The 27,712-nt window shown below is 33.4% G+C and overlaps 5 protein-coding genes across 5 annotated transcripts; 2 read left to right on the top strand and 3 right to left on the bottom strand.

Moving 5' to 3' along the window:
• The first annotated feature begins 57 nt into the window (after positions 1–57).
• LOC131634497 (uncharacterized) lies at positions 58–2,963 on the top strand. The gene is made up of 4 exons (XM_058905167.1): positions 58–127; positions 340–412; positions 2,275–2,379; positions 2,538–2,963. The coding sequence occupies exons 3-4, from the start codon at positions 2,304–2,306 to the stop codon at positions 2,636–2,638; spliced, it is 177 nt and encodes a 58-aa protein (XP_058761150.1). The 5' UTR covers positions 58–127; positions 340–412; positions 2,275–2,303; the 3' UTR covers positions 2,639–2,963.
• LOC131634486 (uncharacterized) lies at positions 91–9,105 on the top strand. The gene is made up of 4 exons (XM_058905159.1): positions 91–127; positions 340–412; positions 8,444–8,548; positions 8,684–9,105. Exons 3-4 carry the CDS (start codon positions 8,473–8,475, stop codon positions 8,785–8,787), a joined length of 180 nt encoding a protein of 59 aa, XP_058761142.1. The 5' UTR covers positions 91–127; positions 340–412; positions 8,444–8,472; the 3' UTR covers positions 8,788–9,105.
• Positions 7,758–8,051, bottom strand: LOC131616394 (protein GLUTAMINE DUMPER 2-like). The gene has a single exon (XM_058887752.1). The coding sequence runs from the start codon at positions 8,049–8,051 to the stop codon at positions 7,758–7,760; it is 294 nt and encodes a 97-aa protein (XP_058743735.1).
• Positions 9,106–12,975: 3,870 nt separating the features above from the next.
• On the bottom strand, positions 12,976–13,269 carry LOC131616307 (protein GLUTAMINE DUMPER 5-like). Its single transcript, XM_058887640.1, has one exon. It carries the CDS (start codon positions 13,267–13,269, stop codon positions 12,976–12,978), a length of 294 nt encoding a protein of 97 aa, XP_058743623.1.
• A 3,408-nt stretch (positions 13,270–16,677) lies between these two features.
• On the bottom strand, positions 16,678–20,503 carry LOC131634475 (uncharacterized). The gene is made up of 6 exons (XM_058905150.1): positions 20,038–20,503; positions 19,538–19,680; positions 19,301–19,444; positions 18,381–18,566; positions 17,740–17,864; positions 16,678–17,152 (listed from the first exon to the last, which is right to left on the bottom strand). The coding sequence occupies exons 1-6, from the start codon at positions 20,240–20,242 to the stop codon at positions 16,927–16,929; spliced, it is 1,029 nt and encodes a 342-aa protein (XP_058761133.1). The 5' UTR covers positions 20,243–20,503; the 3' UTR covers positions 16,678–16,926.
• Between the last annotated feature and the right edge of the window lie 7,209 nt (positions 20,504–27,712).

Below are 27,712 nucleotides of genomic sequence, written 5' to 3'. Positions count from 1 at the left end.
GCAGTTCGGTTCGGTTTTTTGAACTGTTTTTATGGTTCACCTTAATTTGGTTTAGTTTTCTCTTATAACCAAGCATGAACAGTGTTGCGAGTTTTCTTCTATGTTTCATTCTCTCTGATCCTCTACGGTTCGTAGCTCAATCAATCTCACTTTTCCTCCTCCTTCTTCTCGAGCTCAAATTCGACTTCACACTCTCTAAATTAGGATTATTACTGCATAAAACGCTCCGTTATTCCTCTTTGTTACTTTTGGTTTTCAATTTCAATTTCTAACCTAGTTTTACTATCAACGCCTTGAAACTGGTTTATCATCTTTCTTATTTTTTTCTTTTAATTTTAGGAACAAGATTTTCACTGTTTCTTTCAATTTCTTAGCTCAATTCAGCTTTGGATTACAACTCTCCTTCACTGAGGTACTTTTTCTTCTTCACCTCCTCTTCTCTCATTTCATATTTAGTTTATTGTTGATTTTGAAATTTGTTTCTGTTTGCTTTTGAAATGGATAATCATTGGATAGCTTCAATGAATTTGGAATTTGTAAGCATCGTTAATCAATTAGTTTGAAGAAATTGAGATAACAAGTTTGATACAGATAGGGATCCAATTACCCAACAATGTTTAAGTAAATAATTTATCATTAGGTGGGAAATGGGAATCAAATTATAAACTCTTCACAGTTTTGCGGCTGTAGTTGTTTTGGGTATGTGCATCAAAGATGTTTGTTAGTTGAATCTTGGAAAATGGATGGAGCCTAACAATGGCTTTCTCGCATATTATGTAATGGTTTATTTCTTTTTGTTTCAAAAAAATTTCGTTGTTGTGACTTGTGAGCGCAGAACTCTGGGACTGCAGCTTCTGCGCTGTGTTGCTCTCGGGAAATGCTTCCGAGGCAGCCGCGACAATGATGCGTGCAGCACCTGACATCTGAGCCATTGAGTGTCTACTATTAGTTGTTAATGCCCTGTATTCTGTCTTTGAGGTTGAGTGAGCTGGCCTTTTGTTTCTTAGATTGCCTTGATATTAGAGGTAGGCAAGGTAGTTAAAATTGAGATTTTATGCAAAATCAGGATGGGGAAGCAAATTCTGGAATAACATGATTGTACAAAAATCTAGAACTCGCACATATGCAGACAAATTAAGAGGGGGAATTCTACTTGATTTCACTAAAATAAGATTATGTGTATTCTCCTATGGAGCACGGACTCTAACACGGACATGGGGACACGACACGGCACGAACACTCTGACACTGATAATGTAAAAAATATAGGACACCGCTACATATATGTATCTGACCTCTATGTATCCATCCAATATAGAAAGAGTTAAATGTCTTTAATCTTTCATTGATCAACATTGCTTCAACACATATTTAACCCTCTTAGATGTGTGTGAAATTTGTTCAAAAATGTTTAAGGTTTGTTGAAGGAGAAAAAAAGGCGTGTTGAAGGAGAGAGAAAAACAATTTTATTTGGAAACACTTGTCTGAAGTTGTCCGACACATGTCGTATGAGTGTCATATGGGTGTCGGACACCGATTCAAAGAGTGTCGAAGCAAAATAAAAAATCCTTTTTTTAGAGACACTTGTCTGAGTTTTCCGACATGTATTGTACGGGTGTCATACAAAGTGTCAAACACCGTCACATATCGGACACCACGGCACGCCTACTCTTAGAGGTGTCGATGCTTAAGAGGTATTCTCTTAATTTCTGTGGCCAAACATAACTGCAAAATGGTGGGATTTTACAATTCCAATCAGGATTTTAACTATCATGGAGGTGGGAAAAGAAAACTGCAAAAATCCTAACCAAACTAAATATAGGCTGTAACTGGTATCTTTGGTGGTAGCCTAGAAAAGTATATTATGTTTGATTTTTCAAATTTTTTGTTTTTGATTGATGGAATAGTTACTCATTAGTTCAACAACTTATGGTAGTTTCTCTTCGGCTAAAACTTGTCGATAGGATCTAGAATAAAGGATTGTTAGCGTAGTTAAGAGTTGTTAAGGAAGTTTGTTAGGTGGTTGTTAAATACTGTTGTTATTCTTAGAAAGTTTTTAAATTGCCCTAAATTGGTAGAGGGGAGGGATATCTTTGAATAGATGAGTTTTATGACTTGCTAATCCAATGAGAAAGGAGAACCATAAATTGAGAAAATTCTACTTAGTTTTCCTATTGCTGTTAAATAAAGAATTCTATCCTCTATTATAATCTTCGTTCTTTTGATTACTCAATATGGTTTTGTTATGAAAGTCATTTCTTACCATTGATTTCAGGTTAAAGTTGCTGGCCTTTACTGCATGCCATGGGAGCAAGAGGAGTAATCGCAGACAAGTGGTCTATGAGAGTTCTTTGGGCTTGTGCTATTGGAAGTGCTGTTAGTAAGCATTCTTCACCTTTTCTCAATGTAGTCTTCTTTGATGAGGCCAAGTTATGAAACTAACATGTAACTTTTTTTATGCTATTAGTCTCTTTCGCATAAAACTTTGTTGGTATTATCATATTTTTCTCATTATGGATGACTATTATACCTGTCTAGGTCTGTATATGGTTGCTGTAGAAAGACAAAAACAAAATCGGCAGAAGATGTTGGCTGAAGGCTTGAGGGGAATGGAGTTGGGGGAAAGCGATGATGTTTAAGCTGCGCCGTACTCTTATGAATACTCTTTAGTAACATTTAGCAGATTTTCATTAGAAAATAATAGCTACATTCAGCAGATTTTATTTTCTTTAGTTACATATGTTGGCTGAAAAAGGTTTATGTGTTCATGCCTCTCACAGACAGTACCCATGTTGATCTTGTAAGATCCTTGGTGAGGGGTTTCCCATTTTGGTAAGATCCTTAGATGCCAACAAAATGGAATACATTTGTATTCTAGAAAGTTTAAAGTTTGGGAACCTATTTGTGACAAGAGAAAGTCACGATCAACTTTGTTGAGAAATAAATCTATTCTTACAAGTTTAACAGATTTTTTTTAATAAGGATGTAGTTTAGGCAAAGCAAATGGTTTGAAGGGGCAGTAGGTAAGTTTTGTGAAGTTTAACTGATTTTTCTTTTTTAAATAAGGATGAAGTTTAGTTTAACTGATTTTTTTATTAATAAGAATGAAGTTTAGTTTAACTGATTTTTTTATTAATAAGAATGAAGTGTAGTAGGTAAACCAAATGGAAACATAGCTTTTAATAGGATAAGCTTACAGACCAAGTGGAACTTTTAACAGGATAAATTCACAAACCAAATAGAATTTTTTGTCTGGCTGATCTTTGGAGCCAAAGAGAGATTTTTGTCAGACTAACCTGAAGAACAAAATAAGAATAGTTATCAAGAGAATCACACTCTTAGGCTATGTTTGGGAGTTTGGAGGGGAAGGGAGGGGAAGGTTTTGGAAAATAGGAAGAATTGGGTGAAAAGGTTAAAAGGATTTTGGGTTAGAGGATTTTGGAGGGTTTGAGTTTATTCATAACATCAAAAACCCCATAAAATGGGGGAACTCAAAAATTATATTGAAGGAGGGTTTTGGAGGGTTTTGAAGGGTTTACATAAATTTTTCAAATATATTTTAGGTTGTTATAGTATTCTGAAAATTAAAATCTGAAAATTAAAAATTTAGTAATGATAATGACTTTTTTATCATTCAAAACAAAATCATTTTTTCAAAAAATGTCAAATATTTTCCTATATTTTTTTAAAATTTCATTTTTGGAAGCCTTCCCCTCCCCTCCCCTCCAAACTCCCAAACATAAAACCACTTAAGTCAAACGCTAACACAAAAGAATCATCACTTGTATTTTTCACTCACAAGACACTAAGATAACTTTAGGGTCCGTTTGGTTGGGAGTAGATGGAGGGGAGGAGAGGGGATATTTATAACAATATGTGTTTGGTTCATTTTTTATAAAGGGAGGGGAGGGGAGGGGAGCAAAATCCCTCCTAAGCTCACTTTTTGCTCCCCTCCAAATTGGAGGGATTTGGAGGGGAGGGAAGATTTAGTTATCATAATTTTTTTATTTTCCCTATTTTAACCTCAATCATTTTTTTTAATTCCAAGATTGTCCTTATTGAATTATTAAAGACTAGATTTTTTCTATGTATTGTTTCACGTTTATTTTTTTCTATTGTGCGGTTGCTATTTGTGCGTTGTTCCTCTCAGGTGAGTTTTTTTCCTTTTTATTTTATTGAAGTTCCCTTTTGATATTATTATTTTTTTTATAATAATAACATACTTATACTTATATTGGTTCTTTTATATGATAGTAATAAGGTTTTTTTTTACTATACTATTAATAATAATAACAATATACAATATATGCAAATATAATATATTTATGTTATAAATAAAAATTTTAACTCAAATATTATCTGTTTAATTTTTTTAATATTCTAACCTTATTTTATTTATTTTTAATTATAGAAAATGTTTTATTGTGTTAGATGAATCATAAGATTAGATAATGGTTTGATTTGCGTTGAAGATATATAGTTCAACTAATGTGTGTTGTTGTTTACGGTTATATATTATGGTTTATGAATGAACAAGTTTTTATTCGGTGAAATTTACTCAATACTATTGTTATTTAGAATTATTTTTACTAAGCATAAATAATAATATTTATAAGGATAAAAAGGTAAATTGATTTTAAAATCCCTCCCCTCCCCTTGTGAACCAAACATACTTGTTGTTAAAAATCCCTCCCCTCCCCTCCCCTTCCTTCTTTGAACCAAACATATATTTAGTTAAATTCCCTCCCCTCCCTTCCCACCCATTCCCCTCCCCTCGATTAAATTCCCTCCCCTCCCCTTGTGAACCAAACATACTTGTTGTTAAAAATCCCTCCCCTCCCCTCCCCTTCCTTCTTTGAACCAAACATATATTTAGTTAAATTCCCTCCCCTCCCTTCCCACCCATTCCCCTCCCCTCGATTAAATTCCCTCCCCTCCCCTCCGTTGAACCAAACGGACCCTTAGTGAAAAAATATAAAAAAGGAGATGAAAAGAGTAGAAAAGGAAATAATCCATAAGCCAAATTAAATTATTTAATCGATTAAATGATCATTTAATTGATTTAGGCATTCTAATAGGCAACAACCCTAATCCAGCAAAGAAAACCCTTAACTGCTATATATTTTAATTAATAAGAAGTGTTTCTAATTGATTAGGAACAAATTTTCCTTGCTCTAATCGATTAGAACATGTTCCTAATCGACTAGGCAGTTTAAAAACTTCCCAATTGATTTGAAATAATTCTTAATCAATCCAACACATGTCTTGATAGATTTTAAAGAGATGTTAAGGTGTTATAACAAAAGAGAGGTTTAAAATTATGTGAGTGTGTGCGTGGGTGTGTGTGTTGACTTAGTAACTTAAGAGTTCCTCTTATACCTTTTACAATACAATGACCACTCAAACACATAATCAAATAAGTTTTCACACTTCACCTCTTTCACAATTATGAAGCTTCAAGTTCATTTGCTTGATTCATCATAGATTTAAAACTTCATATGGAACTTGACTTTTATGTTGATGATGCTTGATATAGATTCTTTAATGTACACTATCATTAGAGGTTGCTTGACAATATTTTATCAACGATTTCACCAAACGTCACTTGACCTTAGGTATTGCTTTTGGCTTTACATCATGATCTCACAAGGACATTTTAATCTTGATAGAACATTCGCAGATATATGTACTTAGAAGCATATAGATCGATAAAAACCACCAAGATCATCGCAACGATTACAAACAGTTGTACTTGCAAGCACATGGATCGACATCATAGTGTTTCCTAGCCATATTGCCATTCAATCTGCGTTGAAACTCTAACCATGCCCTATGTGTAATAAAAAAAATCATTCTCGTCAAATATATTGACATCCAAGTCTTTTTTTAGGGTGGGAGCCAATCTCGTCAAATAGATATTGACATCCCTGTCTTTTTTAAGGTGGGTGAGGTAGTTCAACTGACATTAACTAATTGAAATAAAATTTCAAAGGAGTCGAATGTCCAAGGTTCAAGTCTTTGCAAGGGTGTAATTATTAACCATTTTCTATTAAAAAAATCCAAGTCTTTCACATAAGCCCTAAATAGAAACATTTATGATATCGCAGTTAAATGATTGCACAATTTAAAGAAATTCAAGTCTTTCACGTAAGCCCTAATTAAAAACATTTGTGATACCCTGATGACATCCAAGTCTTTTTTTAGGGTGGGAGCCAATCTCGTCAAATAGATATTGACATCCCTGTCTTTTTTAAGGTGGGAGAGGTAGTTCAATTGACATTAACTAATTGAAATAAAATTTTAAAGGAGTCGAATGTCCAAGGTTCAAGTCTTTTGCAAGGGTGTAATTATTAACAATTTTCTATTAAAAAAAATCCAAGTCTTTCACATAAGCCCTAAATAGAAACATTTATGATATCGCAGTTAAATGATTGCACAATTTAAAAAAATCCAAATCTTTCACGTAAGCCCTAAATAGAAACATTTGTGATACCCCGGTCAAATGACTGCATAAAATTTGTGTCATGGGAGATAAATATTTTATTATTATCCTTAAGGATGAATATCTTAAAGGCTTTGAAATGTGTCGCAACAACCTATACATACAAGTGTTTTGGTCAAACGACACAAAAACTATGAGGTTGAGGAAATATGGGGCAAACTTTAGATTATGCGGAAGACTCTTGTAAGATGAGTAATCACGTCACTTGAAAAGGGTTTATTAGAGTTATCATTCTCCTCTGGTAAAGATCTCTTGAGTGTTAATTTGGTTATTCAAAATCTTAATCCTACCCATTCAAACCCTTCACATGAATAAAGGTATTTAACCTGCTTATACAACAACAAACTCGATCTTGGTATTGACTTCGTAGTTTTTGACTTTCTTAAGAGCATTGGAGACCAATGATCATATTCTCTGTCACCCAGAAGCTTAAAGACTCCCATATGTATGGATAATAATAGAATAATTTATTGTTTAATTATAACTTTGGACATTATGCTAAAAAAAATTCCTTCTCCATTCTATAGGTCTTCTTTGCTTGTGTTAGACTTGCCGACATCAATATCCCGCCTTTCAACGCATATACACTATTTTTAAATTAAAATTGCTTGTATCTTCGTCATCCATAGCCCAAAGTCATTGTCTATAAAAAAAAAAACTTTTGATGTCTCATTTAATATTCATTGTAGTCACTTGAAAGATCTGGTCCTATTAGCTCACTATGGGTGCCACATATTGGGGATTCAAAACCTTGTCAAACCAACAAGAGCAATAGAGGAGCAAAAATAATGGTAACCATCAACTAAAAAGCTTCAAGCAATAATATTAATCATTCATGTAGAGCAATCATACAATTAACAAGAGCACAAGCACAAGATAGAGGAAGAAGAGGAACAAACACACTGATGTGTGTTTGTCCAAAATGATCTATGTCTAGAGGAAGAGTATTTCTTGGAACAACTATGAATAAGTTGTTGCATGGAATTAACTTTCAATATTCTCCAAGAACAATCCTTAATTTGTATCCCTTATTTTTTTCACTCCACACACAAAAAGATCTTAGAAAACAAAAGAGAACATTTAAATCCTTTCTCTAATGAAATCTAAATTAGTGGTTTGGAACTGCAACATATATTATATACATCTAAATATACATGCAATCAACATGCTCCTATTTTTATACAAACAGAAACAAATCAATATATGAAAAGAAACAATCACTGTGAGTAACATAGTTATATTGTTACAAATAATGTTTACGAGTGACTACTAGGCAATGCCAAATGAGTAGGGTGCTTTTCACCCGCCACGATTACCAGAACGTTAGGTTCACGATCAATTTCATTACTTGTTTCACCTCTTGACTTGTTCGAATCACTAGTTGTATTCGGCAAATGATCCATTTCAGGCCTAAGACACCGCGAACAAGCTACCGTGAGCAATGCTATTCCAATAACAATAAAAATGGGTGCAAGACCACCGTAGAGGAATGAAACTGAGGAATTCCAAGTCCATTGATACGAGCCATGACCAACTGCTCCCTGATTCATATAAATAGTTAGAAGTTCCTTAGATTTTTCTTTTGTTCTTAAAAATTGATAGAGTTTGATTGCATTCTTATAGGAAGTTTGTTAGGTGGTTGCAAATACTATTGTTATTCTTAGAAAGTTTTTAAATAGCCCTAAATTGTTAGATGGGAGGGATATCTTTGAATAATTGAGTTTAAACTCTTGCTAATCCAGTGAGAAAGGAGAATGATAAATTGAGAAAATTCTACTTAGTTTTCCTATTGCTGTTAAATAAAGAATTCTTTTCTGTCTATTGCAATCTTCATTCTTTTGATTACTCAATATGGTTTGGTTATGAAAATAATTTCTTACTGAAAAAAAGAATCCTAGCACTTGTGTATAGATAAGCTTTCACATCTTACCATTGATTTCAGGTTAAAGTTGTTGGGCTTTACTGCATGCCATGGGAGCCAGAGGAGTAATCGCAGACAAGTGGTCTATGAGAGTTCTTTGGGCTTGTGCTATTGGAAGTGCTGCTAGTAAGTAATCTTCTTTCATGAGGCCGTGTTATCAAACTAACATGTAGCTTATTTATGTTATAAGTCTCTTTTGCATAAAACGCTATTGGTATTATCGTATTTTTCTCACTATGGATGACTATTATACCTGTCTAGGCCTGTATATGGTTGCTGTAGAAAGACAAAAACAAAATAGGCAGAAGATGTTGGCTGAAGGCTTGAGGGGAATGGATTTGGGGGAAAGCAATGAAGATGTTTAAGCTGCGTCGTCCTCTTATGAATACTCTTTAGTAACATTTAGCAGATTTTCATTCGAAAATAATAGCTACATTTAGCAGATTTTATTTTCTTTATTTACATATGTTGGCTGAAAAAGGTTTCTGTGTTCATGACTCTCTCAGACAGAACTAGATCCTTGGTGAGGGGTTTTCTATTTTGGTAAGATCCTTAGATGCTAACAAAATGGAATACATTTGTATTGTAGAAAGTTTAAAGTTTGAGTTTTTGGGAACCTATTTGTGACAAGAGAAAGTCACAATCAACTTTGTTGAGAAATAAATCTATTCTTACAAGTTTAACTGATTTTTTTTAATAAGGATGTAGTTTAGGCAAAGCAAATGGTTTGAAGGGGGCAGTCGGTAAGTTTTGTGAAGTTTAACTGATTATTTATTTATTTTTAAATAAGGATGAAGTTTAGTTTAACTGATTTTTTTATTAATAAGAATGGAGTGTAGTGTAGGTAAACCAAATGGAAACATAGCTTTTAATAGGATAAGCTTACAAACCAAGCGGAACTTTTAACAGGATAAATTCACAAACCTAATAGAATTTTTTGTCTGGCTGATCTTTGGAGCCAAAGAGAGATTTTTGCCAGACTAACCTGAAGAACAAAATAAGAATTAGGGTTGTTCATGGTATGGTTCACTAAGAGAACCATACTATACTGAACCGAACCATAACAAAGAATGGTAAGAACCGAACTAAACCGTTTAAATTTGTTCAGAACCGAACTGAACCAAATAATTGGTTCGGTATACCGGTTCTTAATTCTGAACCGTACCAAACTATTAATAACCATTTTTTAAGAGAACCACTTGTTATGGTGAATAGAACCTATTACATTTTTTTTTTAATTTTTAATAAAAAATCATTTTAGACTTTTAAAACTACTTTTATAAATATTTTTATCACTTATATAATGTATAGTATTTACATTTAAATTGATTTGAAATTAAAATCACATATATAACGTAATACTATTCATGTAAATTAATTTTTCAAAAGAGCCCACTTATAAAACAAACGAACAGTGCTGTTGTGAGGTTTTCTTAAACAAAAGAGGATGATTTCTTCATGATAGATAATTTCAACAAATGCAAGAGAAGTGAAGTGACAATCATATTCACATGAAAAATGAACTTCTTTGCGTCCAGTATATTTTCTCCTAAACTTATCACTCATATAAAAAATTTAATATTAAATATTATTATTTTTAAAAATTTAATTTGTAAAAAAAAATTTTAATATTTAAAATAAAATTTAATATTAAAAAGTTAATTTTGAGAAAATATTCATGAACTAAAGTTCTAAAATAATCAAGTAATACTATGTCATAAATATGGTTGGTTTACAGTGGTTTGGTTTGGTATACTTTGGTTCGGTTAACAGTTTGGTTCAGTTATTGAACTGCTTGATAAACTATGGTTCAGTTCTTAAACCATAGAAAACAGTATGGTTATTTAACAACAGTTCAGTTCGGTTCTGTGGTTCAGTACAGTTCTGTGGATTTTTTGAACAGGCCTAATAAGAATATTTATCAAGAGAATCACACTTAGAGAAAACCACTTAAGTCAAACGCCAACACAAAAGAATCATCACTTGTATTTTTCACTCACAAGACACTAAGATAACTTTAGTGAAAGAATATAAAAAAGGAGATGAAAAGAGTAGAAAAGGAAATAATCCATAAGTCAAATTAAATTATTTAATCGATTAAATGATCATTTAATTGATTTAGGCATTCTAATAGGCAACAACCCTAATCCAGCAAAGAAAACCCTTAACTGCTATATATTTTAATTAATAAGAAGTGTTTCTAATTGATTAGGAACAAATTTTCCTTGCTCTAGTCGATTAGAACATGTCCCTAATTGACTAGGCATGCTATATATTTTAATTAATAAGAAGTGTTTCTAATTGATTAGGAACAAATTTTCCTTGCTCTAATCGATTAGAACATGTCCCTAATTGACTAGGCAGTTTAAAAACTTCCCAATTGATTTGAAATAATTCTTAATCAATCCAACACATGTTTTGATAGGTTTTAAAGAGATGTTAAGATGTTATAACAAAAGAGAGGTTTAAAACTATGTGAGTGTGTGCGTGGGTGTGTGTTGACTTAGTAATTTAAGAGTTACTCTTATACCTTTTAAATACAATGACCACTCAAACATATAATCACACAAGTTTTCACACTTCACCTCTTTCACAATTATGAAGCTTCAAGTTCATTTGCTTGATTCATCATAGATTTAAAACTTCATATGGAACTTGACTTTATGTTGATGAGGCTTGATATAGATTCTTTAATGTACACTATCATTAGAGGTTGCTTGACAATATTTTATCAAAGATTTCACCAAACGTCACTTGACCTTAGGTGTTGCTTTTGGCTTTACATCATGATCTCACAAGGACATTTTGATCTTGATAGAACATTTGCAGATATATGTACTTGGAAGCATATAGATCGATAAAAACCACCAAGATCATCGCAACGATTACAGACAATTGTACTCGCAAGCACATGAATCCACATTATGGTTTTTCCTTAGCCATATTGCCATTCAATCTGCGTTGAAACTCTAACCATACCCTATTTGTAATAAAAAAAACAAATCAATCTCGTCAGATATATTGACATCCAAGTCTTTTTTTAGGGTGGGAGCCAATCTCGTCAAATAGATATTGACATCCCAGTCTTTTTTAAGGTGGGAGAGGTAGTTCAACTGACATTAAGTAATTGAAATAAAATTTTAAAGGAGTCGAATGTCCAAGGTTCAAGTCTTTGCAAGGGTGTAATTATTAACAATTTTCTATTAAAAAATCCAAGTCTTTCACATAAGCCCTAAATAGAAACATTTATGATGTCGCAGTTAAATGATTGCACAATTTAAAAAAATCCAAGTCTTTCACATAAGCCCTTAAATAGAAACATTTGTGATACCCCGATCAAATGACCGCATAAAATTTGTGTCATGAGAGATAAATTTTTTATTATTATCCTTAAGGATGAATATCTTAAAGGCCTTGAAATGTGTCATAACAACCTATACATACAAGTGTTTTGGTCAAACGACACAAAAACTATGAGGTTGAGGAAATATGGGGCAAACTTTAGATTATGCAAAAAACTCTTGGAAGATGAGTAGTCACGACAGTTGAAAAGGGTTTATTAGAGTTATCATTCTCCTCTAGTAAAGATCTCTCGAGTGTTAATTTGGTTATTCAAAATCTTAATCCTACCCATTCGAAACCCTTCACATGAATAAAGGTATTTAACCCGCTTATACAACAACAAACTCGATCTTGGTATTGACTTTGCAGTTTTTGACTTCCTTAAGAGCATTGGAGACCAATGATCATATTCTCTTTCACCCAGAAGCTTAAAGACTCCCATATGTATGGATAATAATAGAATAATTTATTGTTTAATTATAACTTTGGACATTATGCTAAAAAAATTCCTTATCCATTCTATAGGTCTTCTTTGCTTGTGTTAGACTTGCCGACATCAATGTCCCGCCTTTCAAAGCATATACACTATTTTTAAATTAAAATTGCTTGTATCTTCATCATCCATAGCCCAAAGTCATTGTCTATACAAAAAAAAAAAAAAAAACTTTTGATGTCTCATTTAATACTCATTGTAGTCACTTGAAAGATCTGGTCCTATTAGCTCACTATGGGTGCCACTTATTGGGGATTCAAAACCTTGTCAAACCAAAAAGAGCAATAGAGGAGAAAAATAATGGCAACCATCAACTAAAAAGCTTCAAGCAATAATATTAATCATTCATGTAGAGCAATCATACAATTAACAAGAGCACAAGCACAAGATAAAGGAAGAAGAGGAACAAACACACTGATGTGTGTTTGTCCAAAATGATCTATGTCTAGAGGAAGAGTATTTCTTGGAACAACTATGAATAAGTTGTTGCAAGAAATTAACTTTCAATATTCTCCAAAAAATCTTAGGAAACAAAAGAGAACATTTCAATAAGTTGATGAAATCTAAATTAGTGGTTTGGAACTGCAACATATATAATATATACATCTAGATATACATGCAATCAACATGCTCCTATTTTTATACAAACATAAACAAATCAATATATGAAAAGAAACAATCACTGTGAGTAACATAGTTATATTGTTACAAATAATGTTTACGAGTGACTACTAGGCAATGCCAAATGAGTAGGGTGATTTTCACCCGCCACGATTACCAGAACGTTAGGTTCACGATCAATTTCATTACTCGTTTCGCCTCTTGACTTGTTCGAATCACTAGTTGTATTCGGCAAATGATCCATTTCAGGCCTAAGACACCGCGAACAAGCTACCGTGAGCAATGCTATGCCGATAACAATAAAAATGGGTGCAAGACCGCCGTAGAGGAATGAAACTGAGGAATTCCAAGTCCATTGATACGAGCCATGACCAACTGCTCCCTGATTCATATAAATATATAGTTAGAAGTTCCTTAGATTTTTCTCTTGTTCTTAAAAATTGATAGAGTTTGATTGTATTCTTATAGGTAGTTATGCATCTTTGTTAGTATTTGTTTAATTTTAAGAAACAAGGTTCAAAGATTTTTTTGATGTTCTTCAAAGGCTATATAGTAGTTAATTTTTAAATATATGAAATGTTACTTTATTTATAAACTTGTTCTCACAAACTTCTCAAACGACTTTGTATGTTTTTCTAACGTGAATGTAGAAGTAAAGAAAATTGGATGATGTGATTTTGGCGTTACAACGAATCCAAGAGACGTTGATTTGAGTTTTATTAAAAAAAATGTTTTGACCATTTCATATGGCTCAAGGGGATACAAGATCTTAAAGCATAGCACTAGTAAAGGGTTGAGGGAACCGTAATTGTTACTATTCTATATTATTATTTTTATTAGTTTATGAAATTGGCAACCAAATGACAAGTTAATCCTTAAAATTAACATAAAATCCCAAAGAAATGATTGGGGAACCAAAAATGTAACACCTAATAATACCATATTCTAATTAGGATATATTTTTTATTCTTTTAGTAGTAATATTTTCTTTTACCTCGGTTTGCCAACACACCCAGCCTTGTGTTTTAAATGTATCTGGTATGATATTGAGATACTCATAGCAGCATAATCAAAATCTAAATCTTCAAAACTATTTAATCTTTAAAAAAAATAAGTAAACGAATGTTTACTTTTTAATTCAAATTGTTGGGATTGCTTGATTCACAAGTTAATGGACATAAGAAAACAGTGATGAAATTTAGAGAGGTGCAAGATGTAATTAGTAAAGGAGAGACTTGGTATTAATGGTCTAGATGGGGTAGAATCCATCTTTTGGGGTGATTGATGTGTCAATCCGATTTTATGTATTAGATGATGGGTGTTAGGGGGTTGGGGGAGTTTTTCTTTACTCTCCTTTTTTGTAATCATTGGTTAGCACTTCTTGTGCTTTTTTTATAATACCTTCTTTGCTTAAAAAAAATGGTCTAGATGAATTACAAGTTTATATAGAAGGAAAAGTAATTGATTAATAGAATTTTAAAAATTGTTAGTTAATACTTCTCAACAAAGATCAACTAACCTTCTCATTATCATCGATCCTTTGAGATTTTCAAACCTTGATTTCTTCAATGACTTAGTTAGATAAGTCAGAATATCTGCAAGTTGTAACTCATTCTTGCAATATTCAATCTTTAATCTATCATTGTTAATTTGGTCTCTTAGAAAATGATACTTCATTTCTATATGTTTTCTCCATAATTCATTAAATGATTAGGAAAATTAATTGTTGATTTGTTGTCAACTAGCATATTGATATTCACTTCTTCACTAAACTCCTTCCAACAACATTTCCTTCCACAATGTTTGGCAAGCTGCATAAAAGGCTACAACATATTATACCTCACAAGATGATAGAGCCAATATTTCTTTATTCTCTGAGCTCTATGAAATTGGAGTTGCTACAATCATAAACAAGTACTTATTGTGTTTTTCCTGTCATATTGATCTCCTCCCCAATCATAATTCGAATAGCCATAAGCATTAGCTTCTCTTCAAGTGTTCTCATGATATGTCATGAATATACCATGATCTGCAGAGCCTTTAATGTATCTGGAGATTCTTTTAGTTTCAAGTATATGGCATAATTTTGGTTTCTCCATGAATTTGTTTACCAGGTCAACACTATAGCAAATGTTATGCCTCGTGTTGCATATACATCTTGGTGAGCCTATGATCAGCTTATACAAGGTTTCGTCTACAAATTCATCATTTGTGTCCTCTTCTTCAACTTTGCACCTATTTCCATGGAAGTATTTACAGGGTTGAAATTGCTTATCTTGAATTTCTTCAATATCTTTTGCATATTTCATTTGGTGCAAGAAAACACCTAATTTTGTATTCAAAAATTCCACTCCTAAGAAATAGGTCTAGTTCTCTAGATCTGACATATCAAATTCATTATTCATGTTGGCCTTGAATCTTGTCGCTTCAGCTTCGTTTGATCCTGCTACCAATAGATCATCTACATGTAAACATAAAATGATTTGGTTCTCCTTACTTGAACCTTTCATATACACTCCATGTTCTGGTGTGCATTTGTTGAATCATAACTTGATGAGAAAGTTTTCAAATCTCTTATTTCATACTCTAGATCCATGTTCTGGTCTGCATTTGTTGAATCATAACTTGATGAGAAAGCTTTCAAATCTCTTATTTCATACTCTAGGTGTTTATTTTAATCCATACAATATTTTTTCAACATGCACACCTTCTCTTACTTCCCTTTGATGGAAGCTTCGATCGAACTGGTGCTCTTGATATCAATTTGTTTGGTAGTTGCAGAGTTTGTATTTTGCATTTGTTATAGATTAAAAAATTATTTTATTTATTTTAATTAGTTCATTTTATAAATTTTAAAAAAATTGACATCAAATTATTTAAATATTATATTAAAAAATTAATATAGCAAAAATCAAATAATTTTTTAAAAAACATATATTCAAAATTGATTTTTTTTTATAAAAATATACAATTTTAATATCTCAAATTTTAATGTCTAAAAAAATTATGATATAGAGATGAAATCCATAAAATTACTTTTTATGAGAAGCTATTTAAATCAATTTTTTTTAAAACTTTTTTTAAAATTTCTTTTTGAAATTTTTCAATAAAAATATTTAAATCATAAAAATATCAATTAAAAAAACTGAAACAAACTGTTTTTCTTATTACTGTTCGTAAGGTGGTGGTTCTTGTAGGTGGGCCCTCTTTAAGTATTTTCCTTTTCCTTCCATATTTGACATTTTGTGTTTTGTATTTTGTTTCTATTCACGTTTGTTTTCATTTTCCTTTCCCTTCCCTTCCATCTTTTACTTTTGCATGTTCATATGTTTTGTTGGTATTTACGTTTTTAGTCCAAACAGGGACTAAACAAATTCCAAAATTACTATTGTTGGTATTTGCATTTTTTTAATGGCATTTGAAATCATTCTGGTTTTGCACCAGAGAAAGATTCAAAGGGAATTAAAGTGGCCAATCGGTATTAGTGTTCATCATTGGAGTAATGCTGAACACTAATACCTATAGAGGGATCCACTTGTAATATTAATTCCTTAACAATGAGAACTGCAGTAATGCTGAACACTAATACCTATAGAGGGATCCACTTGTATTATTAATTCCTTAACAATGAGAAATGAACTTATTATGCACTATGTTACCAACACGAGGATCTATGATTAGGCAGTAATGCTGATAAAATACAATGCTGCTACGTGATCAAGATAACAAAGAACATTGAATAAATAATTATGTCTTATTTATGATCATGAATTCGGAGGAAGACACAGGAGACTGGCCATTTCATAAATTACAAGAGATAAAATTATGTGAAAATGACAAACAATTCTTTTAATAAACCCAAGGCCTGACTATCTAGACTAACACCAAAACTGAAAAAGATACAGATACTCTTAACTCTGTGGGGCGATGAACTGTTACTGCGTTTAGATCCATCGATATATAACTGGACGGTAAATGCACAGTTGCACATGAGTTTTTTAAACGACTTCCATATGTGATAATGCCACACTGTTCTCTATAGTGAGACTCATTGAGAGAACTTTGCAATCAACTTATCAACATGGATAACGATATCATCTATCCGGGGCCTCATAGCAGCTTGGGGCTGAAGCATCCATGACACAAACTGATGAAAAGCTTCTGGATACGAAGGTTTATGTCCAGTTGGCCATTTGACCTGAGCATTTATAATAGCCAATTGTAGACTTCCACCAGACTCCCCAAGTGCATATTCAAATGGAGATACCCCATACCTGAAAATTTAAGCAACATGAATAATAGTTAATATGAGTACTAAAACTGCCAACATATATTTAAAACACCAAGTAAAAAAATCAGACAAGTCTCATTTGATGGTACAGAGGAAGTACTTTGTTGATTTTGCTATACTTAAAAGGGTACATATAAATCAGCCCACTTGTTAGTGTAAATAAAAGACACACTTTAACTATTGGGTTTCTGTTTAATGTCATATCAAATGATAATGCCTAGGGAACAACCCTCAAAAGTCAAGACTACACAGCCAAAATTCTATGCATAGCTATTCAATTTTATTTCATATTGACAATGAGCAATAACCTATGTAAAGTGACCCAATAGCATGAGCATCCGTATGTTTTTCTTTTCCAACACCCCCCTTCTTTTAAAGGTTACACTAAGACTCTGTTTACGAGTTAAGAGGGGAGGGGCTCTGAGATCCAGAAACAGAGCCTAAGGGTTCAGATCAAATGCATTGCATATATGAGGATCAAAATATGGTCATTATGTTTTATTAAGGCCCAGTTGTTAAAAAATGTAAACATCAAATTAACATAATCACATAAGAAGGATTAATCCTCACATTATTGCATATAATGTGCATCCTAGTGACCAAACGTCAGTCCTCTCATCTATATCGGTGTGGCTTGGACAATCCCACAGCTCAGGGGCTCGGAAAGGAGCAGAGACATGTTCAGATGCCCATTCCTGCATAGGAAGGCAAGTAGCAAACATCGAGTCAGAAAATCCAAGCTAGATGACTGAAAAGAAGCTTTTCTTTTTCATATTTCTAAAACCTACTATAAATAGAAAAACTGATAGAAGACCTTGCATTGCCAAAATAAAATCCTTTGCAAAGAAATTTAGTTTTAAAAAGCCTATGCAAAGGAATTTAGTTTTAAATGGAATAAAGGACCAGTTAATGTACAGAAAGTAATCCAAAATCTATTACATAAGCAAAGAAATTTAGTTTCAAATGGAATGAAGGACTAGCTAATGTACAATAAGAAATCCAAAAATCCATTACCAGCCTGATGATGCCTATGCACCTATCACACCAGGCAATACAATTTCAAATAATACAAATGGAGTAAAAGAATCACAAGACATTTATGAGCTCTGTCACAGAAACCAGTTCTGCAAGAAGTGGAAGTTCTAAACCATTAAAGCAGTATATATTTTTTATTTAGAAAGAACACTAAAAAAACAGGAAGAAAGAATCACCTGCAACTGGAGTGCCTCTGATCGGGAGCTAATCTTCTTCCTTGCGGGGCGAGCACTGCCAAAATCCATCAGTATGGCAAGTGGTGGCTGTCCTTTTCTGTGTGTTATGAGAACATTACCGGGTTTGACATCATTGTGTGCATATGGAGGATCTAAATTGTGCATGTGCTTTAGTCCTGCACAGAGCTGTTGAGTTGATTTTGAGGGGTTAAAAGGATCTTATAATAAAACAATTTCTGTCACTAGAACTTATACCTCAACAAGAAAATAGAAACTAATAGATGAAATAAGCAGGCCAGAGAAATCTATTTTTGTTTTACACTATCATTCTCAAGGCAACATTAACCCATGTGTAATGAAGGTTCCAGCTGTAGGGTGAGTCGGCGCAATATGGTAATGACAATGAGCCAAAATGAGTTAGAGAGGCTCCACAAATACAGGGAGCAAAGAGAAGTAAAAGGGCAAGGATAACTAACATTCAGCTTTAAAGTGAGTATAAGAAAGGAATAGAATTGAATTAGAAGGCAAGCATTGATTGATGATAGATTCCTCTATCTGATTTCTTCCTTCTTCCCTCAATAGAGCTTAGATCATTCTATCCTTTATTCTTTTTATTTCAATGCAACTGTAATTGATCACTAGTCCTCCTTAACAAATACACTGGGAGTTGAATTAGTTGATATTTTTTAATACACAGTGATCTATTTTCTACTAGTTGTGAGAGTCATTACACCATGTCTCATGAATTGCTAGCATGATACAAATGTGCATGCAACAACCAAGAATGGCTATAATATGTGCTAAACAAGATATAATAAATGTTGAGCTACAAGGGTGATACTTCAGGACTCTGGTCCCCTTCCCTTGATGAAAAAAGTTATTATAATTAAAATGCATAATGAAAATACAGTGCTTCTTACCTGCTGAAATATTTGAAGAACATCTGAGGTAGAATAGTGCTCCTTCTTGGCTTTCATTGTTTTGGCATTATCTAGCAATGTTCCATCCAAATGAACCGGAAATAACAAGTATGCTTCATGGCTCCAAGACGTCTCCGCAGTAGGCTGCCAACAAAAGCAACATATTCTATCTCAACATAAAATCACAAAAACACGTTGAGCTAAATGAGTAAGCGTTGATTGCAATCATTACTTCACCTTAACAGAAATGATTGCATGATCAAGAAGCGGCAGGAGATTCGGATGACTAAACAGCGACGAGACGCGTATCTCCTCCCTGACCAACTCCAACTGCTCGTTGTTCTGAATGAGGACCTTTTTCATAGCATAAGATCCATCATCTACAAATAAGAGATAGTATCACAGTACAGTCGATGTATTAATTACTGCTCGATTTCATGGTGGAAACCATCACAATTAATCTCAGTCGCAATCGCAATTCTAAGTTTGACTAAAGTAATAAAAACGTACAGTTGAATTGAAAATTTTAAACTACATCAGATAATCAAAATCAACAATCAACTTCATCAGATCGGAGAACCAAAACTGAAACTATGCTAAAATTCAATGAAATCGCAGATCGAGTAACAAAAATGCAAACGAATCACATAGATCAAGCTTCGATATACACCTTAACATCACTGATTTAACGAATTAAATAAAAAAAGTGATTATGAAACGATGAAACGGAATCGAACCGGAGAGATGAGAGGAGTCTTTGAGTTTATTGGCGAGGCCACCGGCGGGAGAGTCGTTGGGAGTTTCCTTGACGAGGTAAACGTAAGCGAAGCCTCCTTCTCCGAGCTGACGCAAGATGCGGAAGCGATTCTCGTTGATCCAAACGTCGCCACCTCCGTTCACGGAGTCGTATAATGCATTTAAACCGGAGAAAGAGCAACCCATTTTCTTCCGCTCTCTACCTGTGTTGTGTTAGAATGAATAATGAATGATGAAATTGTTGCGTTTTAAGTTGGGATTGTAAAAATAAAGAAGGAAATGAAATCAGGTGTCCAAAAAGTGATTATTTTTTTCGAAGACCTGATTTCACGTCGTCGGTTGAGTAATGAGTTCTGATTGAATCTCAGATATATTTATTGAGTTTGCGTGTTATGGTACCAACGAGTTCCTTCTTGGATCGCTCGATTTTCAACCAAACACCTGTATCTCTACATTGCTTTACTGTTTAGTATTTTTTTTTCATGGATCCACATTCCAGCTTAAAAATTAGTAATAATTCATTGACTTATGTGTATCTTATTTTAAGGGGATTGTTTTTCTCACCCTTAGGCTTTGTTTGTTTTTATGAAATCGGATAGAAGGGAATAAGATGGAATAGAATTATTTAAAAACGGATGGAGTAAAGTGGAATAGAGTGGTATAAATTTCATTCAATTCCATCATTTACCTCTATATTCCTTTCCCTTTGATTTGGATGGAATGAATAACTTGTTTTGTTTCGTTCTAAAATTTCCAAACAATAAAATGATATCTTTGTTCCGCTCTACTCCATTATACTTCATTTCATTCCACACCGTTCATTTTATGATATTCAAACATAGCCTTAAAGGTGTTTCAATTGCCTCTAAAATTCGGAGATTCATCTCAGAACATACTCTTTTTATACTCTTCAACTCAAATTGGTGAGCCGCCCTTATTTTGCTAAAATGCAGTCCGAGGATGCATCTTCATATCAGGGTGAGTTTGAAGACGCATCGCCGTAAAAAACCCTTAATTCAAAATTTAGGGATTTTACAGAGATGCGTCTTCGAACGCGTATAATTAAATACCCGCGAAAGACCATTCCCTCATCCTTCTTCATTTGTAGCAAAGTCACTAAAACTTAATTTAGTCTATTTGTACTCGAAACTGGGCGAAGGTTGTTTTTAGAAGACAACGCAGTTGAAAAGAAGTTGCACCCTGCTTACAATAATTTACTATTACTAATATGTTCATAACTCTTTTGTTACACTTGTTATTAATATTTTATCTGAACCATTTCCAGGGATAGATCATCTCTCACATTCCTCGCATTTTCGAGTGGAAACATGTGCTTGACTACACTGAGGATTTGCCTTGTGCTGCCGCCTTTTTCCCGTAAATAGGGAATCAGGCGATCGAGTCCTTCCAGGTGTATATTGACCTTCATGTAACATATGACATTGCCTTCTGCCCATACGGTGGTCACCACCATACACATCAACTAAATGTCATTTCATTATACACTAGATGGATGGCTTATGGGCCAGGTCTAATGAATGTGTATCTTCCTGAGCGAGTGATGCATTAGTTTGGGTATTTTCCAGTTATTGGAAAACATCACTCAGGGTCAGCTCCTCCCATCGTATGTTGCATAGATCTTGATGTCATACTTGAGGATCTCGAGATTCGTTTGGTACCAGAGGACTATCACAAGGCACTAGCTCTTGTACAATAGACTTATACAGACAACTACATCACATGGTTATAGGGTATCACATCCTATAATGACACCATACGCTCCTAGAAGACCACCTAGGTCATCTAATCAGGAGGTATAGGAGGCTAGGAATGACCACACATAAGATGTGTTGCGAGTATGTTGGTGTATTATGGATACGGCGAGATCAGGCATAGAGGTTGGACTTTTTGAAGAATGTAGTCCCCAGTTGGCCCTCGTAGAAGACACTATTGCCGAGGCACGGAATTCCTAGCAGAACAGGCGGAGGAGAAGCATAAAATGACCTAAAATGTAAATTAGCCTAAAAAAATGTCAAAGTTAGGAAAATGTTGTTGCATAGAAAACATTTAGAGGGTTTCTGAAGATACATCTATGAAATATCACCTGTTATGTGCAATAAGCACGCTTCTAGTAGCTTAAAATGAATTAAGGAGGTTTTGCCAAGATGCATCTTCGGATTCACTCTAGCAAATTTATGGAGGTGCATCTTCGTACCATATTTTGGCAAAATGGGGTGTTGGGCCGAATTATGATGGCAGTTGTGATATTAGGTGTGTCCAAATATGCATCTCTAGACACCAATAAAAATATTTGTAAATTTTTAGAGACGTGGGGTGCACCCTATAGGGTGGGACGAGCGTTCCTCTATTTTAATTGCATTGGGTCAATTTACTTAAGTTTTATCCAATATTGGTAGTTGGGTTAATATCAATTCCAAGTCGTGTATAAAAGTAGGGTGCAAAAAATAGTTCTTCAATTTTAACTACGGGGAGGTAAAATGGTTTGTGTCGTGGGGTTAGACTCATATAAACAAAAAAATTTATGAGATCGTTCATTACACCATACATATATTTTTTTAAATTGTTCTTATCGTCTCGTTTGAATAACACAATCCAGATGCACTCACAACACAATACACTATGTTGTTTATTTAAAATGGTTCTATCAGAACAAATTGTTTATATTTTGATTGTATCATCCGAACAGAATGTTAGTTCGCCCGAATATTACTATCAGGAACGTCACGTTTCTAGTAATCCAATTTCAGAAACGATTTCTCTCATCATCATATAATTTATTTTCTTAAACTCTCTAAAAAATCTTCACTACTCATTCAGTAATTTCTTTTGATAATTGTTCTTGACCGGCCAAAGGCCCAAATTAACGTCAATTCACTCCAAATGACCCAAGATATAAAGTCATCTCACATGAAATGCAAGGTACATTTTTCTAATTTATACTTTTCACTACACTCACTTTTGAATTTTGAATTGACTTGGGCGTTGGAGTGTTAACCCTGCATGTTTACCCCGCATCGCAATATCGGAGATTAACACCAATGGTTAAAGATTCCTCGTCAGCAACTTACATATATTTCGAGATCCAAAAAGGAACTATGGCGGCATACGTGGGAAATGACTTCTCATTCCCATGAAATTCCACGAGTAAATCATCTTTGATCCAAAACCAAATCTATATTGGAAACATCATAATGGAAGCAATATCTCTATTAGCCATGTCAAGGAGATCCACTGAATCTTTTAATTCAGTCCTCCGCCAATTATCACTTATTGATGAGATCTGTAGTGGAGCGACATCCAATGTCGATCCGTCATCGGAGTGCCTTTCGTTAACTATAAGTATTTTTTTATCAACGAAACATATAATTAACGTTAGGATTTCTAGATCATGAGAAGATCAATGGAAATTCGAACTTCGGTCTACCGTTGTTCTTAACTTTCACTGTCATTGATTGCAATTAGACACGATTCCTTGTGGATGATGGAAGCTTCTGCAACATCATCTACATTGACATGTTAGAGCAATTAGCCCTCTGGAATCCAGATCTAAATTCGTATTGCAGTGGCGATTTTTTAGTCTTCAATGATTCAGTAACTCATCCTTGTGGAATCATAGATCTACAGCTATTATTAGTAGAAAGAATGTGTGGGAGAAAGGTAACTGTTAACTTCCTTGTAATTATGTGTATAAATGCGTTCAAAGGTATCTTAGGGAGATCCTACTTAGAAAATCTGGATTTGATGTTTTCCTCAGTCCTCTTTAAGATAGCATACCATGATATGGAAGAGAGGTCAATTATGACTAGAGCCGACCTTGAGGAAGCAAGGAAGATTAAAGAAATTCTCTTGAAATGCATCCTCTTGTTGTCAGCAGAAGTAGAGGAAGGCCCAGGGGGTATCGATATCTTCGATCTAGACACCCGCAAGGATAACGTTAGGCTTATTCTAGACAATAACTTCAAGACCGTCTAGTTCGTTGGCAATCTCAAGCAATTGGCGGAGATAGGATTTGAGCTTCATATGGAGGTAAGAACCACATTAATCGAATTCCTTCAAGCCAACACATATATTTTCTCTATTTATTCACATGATATGCCCGACATCAACCCCACATTGGCCTGCCATCAATTGAACATCGATCTCGGTGCCCACTAGGTCTCTTAACAGCAAAGAAGGCAGTCCCTAGAGAAAGCTCAAGCCCCCTTGAGCACGTTGAAAGGCCTATTAGATGCAAGATTTATTTTTTAGGTGAAGTATATAGAATGGTTGTCCAACATCATTATAGTGAAAAAAGCCTAGTGGAAGTAGAAGATGTGTGTTGATTATATGGATCTTAATAGAGCGTACCCAGGGGACTCTTACCCGGTCTCAAACAACGACAAGCTTGTAGATAAATCAATCGGGTACAAGTTACTATCATTCATGGACGCTTACTCTGTGTATAATTAATTACATGTGTTTGAGTCTGACCGGATAAAGACAACATTCATGAAAGAGCAAGCTAATTTCAAGTAGAATGTCATGTCGTTCGGATTGAAGAATGTTAGCGCGACATATCAGAGGATGATGAACAAGATCTTTCAAGAGGAGATAGGAGAGACGCTGGAAGTGTACATGGATGGCATGATTGTAAAATCCGCTCAAGCAGAACTCCATGCTCAATGCTCCATCGAGTATTCAAGAGGGTCCGACAATATAACATGAGACTCAATCAAAAGTAGTGCATCTTCAGAGTAATAGCCGACAAGTTCTTAGGATTCTACCTAACTGAACTTGAAATCGAAGCAAACCCTAACAAGTGCAGAGTAGTGGTCTGAATTAGCGCTCCAACCTCAAAGAAAGAGGTCCAAAAGTTGAATGGCATGTTGACAATTCTTAGAACAGTTTTTGCAAACCAATAATAATTGATTTATTCAAGAGCCTATATATTTGTTTTAAAAAATTTCTGTTGAAGAGGTTTAATTGCCAAAATCAGATTTAATTAGATCTCCATTGATTAAAATATTTAACTGGATATTCTTTGTAAGAAAGATTTAATTGGATATGTTTTAAAGTGAAGATTCATCTCGTACTTAATTAGTCTAATATTTTGTTGAAGTTGGTTTGAAAAGCTTTTGATTGGAAAAATTTTAATTAAACAAATCTTACCTGAAGATATTTAATTGGATTTGCTTTAAGTGCAAGATTTGATTTGCTAAATTTTTCATTCGGTTGGATTTTGATTGTACTCTATTGGGCTTCTGACTGGACTATAATATCTATATAAAGAGATTATTCTCCTTATTTGATGACAAAATTTTATAGAGATTATCTTTTATGTTAGAGAGTTTTGTTGAATGGAGTCATTGTGTTTTGTTTCTTGTGTAATATTTTATTTAAAAGAGTTTTTTCATACTTTAGGAAGATAGAGTATTTAGTTTGTAATGGTGATTTAAATTACTTCACTTATAATTGTTTCTTGCAAACACTTGAGTGAGTGTTTGAGTGAAATGAGGGGGCTCATATTCAGTGGGGGCCTAAGTCGAAATTCATGGACAATATTAAGAAAAGGACATTGAATTGGAGAGCTCATATGAAATTGTCGTGTACTATTAAATATTGAATTAATGATTTTTTTTATTGGGCCAATATCCTTCAAACATATGTGATATTGCATCGAACTTGGTTAACAATTATTTGTGCTATTTTTTATTTACTGGCGGTCCTTTTAAATCTTATTGTCTCACATTGTTTCTATATTGTGAGCGACATCTTGTCACTGATCGAACAAAATTTCACCTTTCAATAGTAAAATATTTATCCATCAAACGTTATTGGTTTGATTCAGTAAGACATGTGATATTTATCCTAATTCACTTAAAATTTGATAGTTATGTCTATGTCCAGTTTACTCAGAGTTGAGATATTTTTCCACTTACAGTCCAATTAATTACAATTACTAAAGTATTTCGTAGTCCAATTTACTATATCTTAGACTTATCAACAAAAAAAAATGATTACAACTTAGTCTCTTTTCTTCTTAAAGATTCTAGCTAAATTTAACCCTTTGAAAAAGTTTACAATCAATTAACTAATAAAGAGTATAGTGTTTAAAGTTTAAAATTTCATATAAGTTTCTAGCACAAATACAAGTGTTTTCTCTTATATATTTGTAAATGTTCTTGATTAAGTTCTTTACTCTTTTTTTAGAGTTTTGATATATAGAATTATTTGATTGGACAGTTGTAAGAGATATTTACACAATCTTACAAAAAATTCACACAATCTTATACTAATATTATAAATTGTTTTACACCACTCGTATCATTTTAACTTGTCTGTTATGTCAATTGTCTCTCAATTTAAATTTAGTTCTCTAGGAGGTACACCAATAGATGATAAATAAAATTTAATCTTTAAAAAAAAAAAAACTTACATATGATAAGCATATTAGTCATGAGAGAATAAACTACAAGAAAGATCGCTTACCAGTGAACAATGAAGAGTTTACTTGGTGAAGCATTAACCAAAGGGATATATCAAATGATAGTTTATAGGCAGTGCGCCTAACGATGCTTTGTAAGATGTGTTTCCATGTTCATTATAGAGTAGGTTATCATACGGTATTTTGCTAGACACATCTTTGTAGGTTTTCTACTATATCATAATTTCCATCGATAGTTTCAAATAAATTTTTATGCAAGAAATAATTATTAGAGCATAAAATTATTCACTTGTATCATGTTATCATGAAAACTGTTATCATGAAAACTAAAATTAGAGGTCATTGGTAATCATACATATTGTTGTAATGTGTTGTCTATACATGACTTATTGTATGTATTATTGTAATGTGTTGTTTGTAGATGATTATAGTATGTGTACCTAATTTTATATACTCGATGTCATGTGGAAAAAAATTGCTTGAATTGGAGCAAATATATGATTTGTTATTTCATTATGGCTTTACATAAGAACAAGTATGTGTGAACTATCATATCACTTTGATATTAACAATGAAGTTCTTGTTCATACATGTTGGAGCAAATATATGTTCATGCTTACATATAGTTGTGGTGTTGAACAATAATAAAGCCTGCGTGGTTCTGAACAAGAGTAATGCACACAATCCGCTACAAAAATGGAGTCAGTGATGGTGTTGAACAACTAATTTTCACCTGATATTAAAAAGAGTAATGCACACTACTAGAAAGTATGAGACATTGCATTAGGAATGTGTTGCATTATGATATTGTGGTGTGTTGAGAACATGTCAGATGTTTATGTTTTGGCTTTGAGTTTCCTGGACATTTATTCGCATATAGATCATAACTCTCTACTCTTGTTGTGGACTGGGCTAAATGCTCGAGATTTTAGTGGATCGAGTTACATGGAGATTGCAACTAGGATGACAGGAAAACATTTCAGATTGGTGGTCAAATGTCTTGGTGTTTGATGTCCCCTGCAATGTCTCCAGCAACCAGCAATCCTTGTGTTTAGAATAAAGATTAGCTTAGGATTTTTCTTGGAGTTTCATTTCATTTTGTGTTGGGGTTTATATTTTCTTTCAAAGAGAAAGTGGCTTACTTGAAATTGTTGTGTTTGAAGTTTTATTTCTTTTTGTTTTAGAGTTTATGTTTCTTTCAATGGAGTTAG

This window comes from Vicia villosa, linkage group LG1 (genome assembly GCF_029867415.1).
Source record: "Vicia villosa cultivar HV-30 ecotype Madison, WI linkage group LG1, Vvil1.0, whole genome shotgun sequence".
Taxonomy (NCBI): domain Eukaryota; kingdom Viridiplantae; phylum Streptophyta; class Magnoliopsida; order Fabales; family Fabaceae; genus Vicia; species Vicia villosa.
Note: the sequence above shows the minus strand (reverse complement) of the source record. Positions and strands in the feature narration are given on the sequence as shown.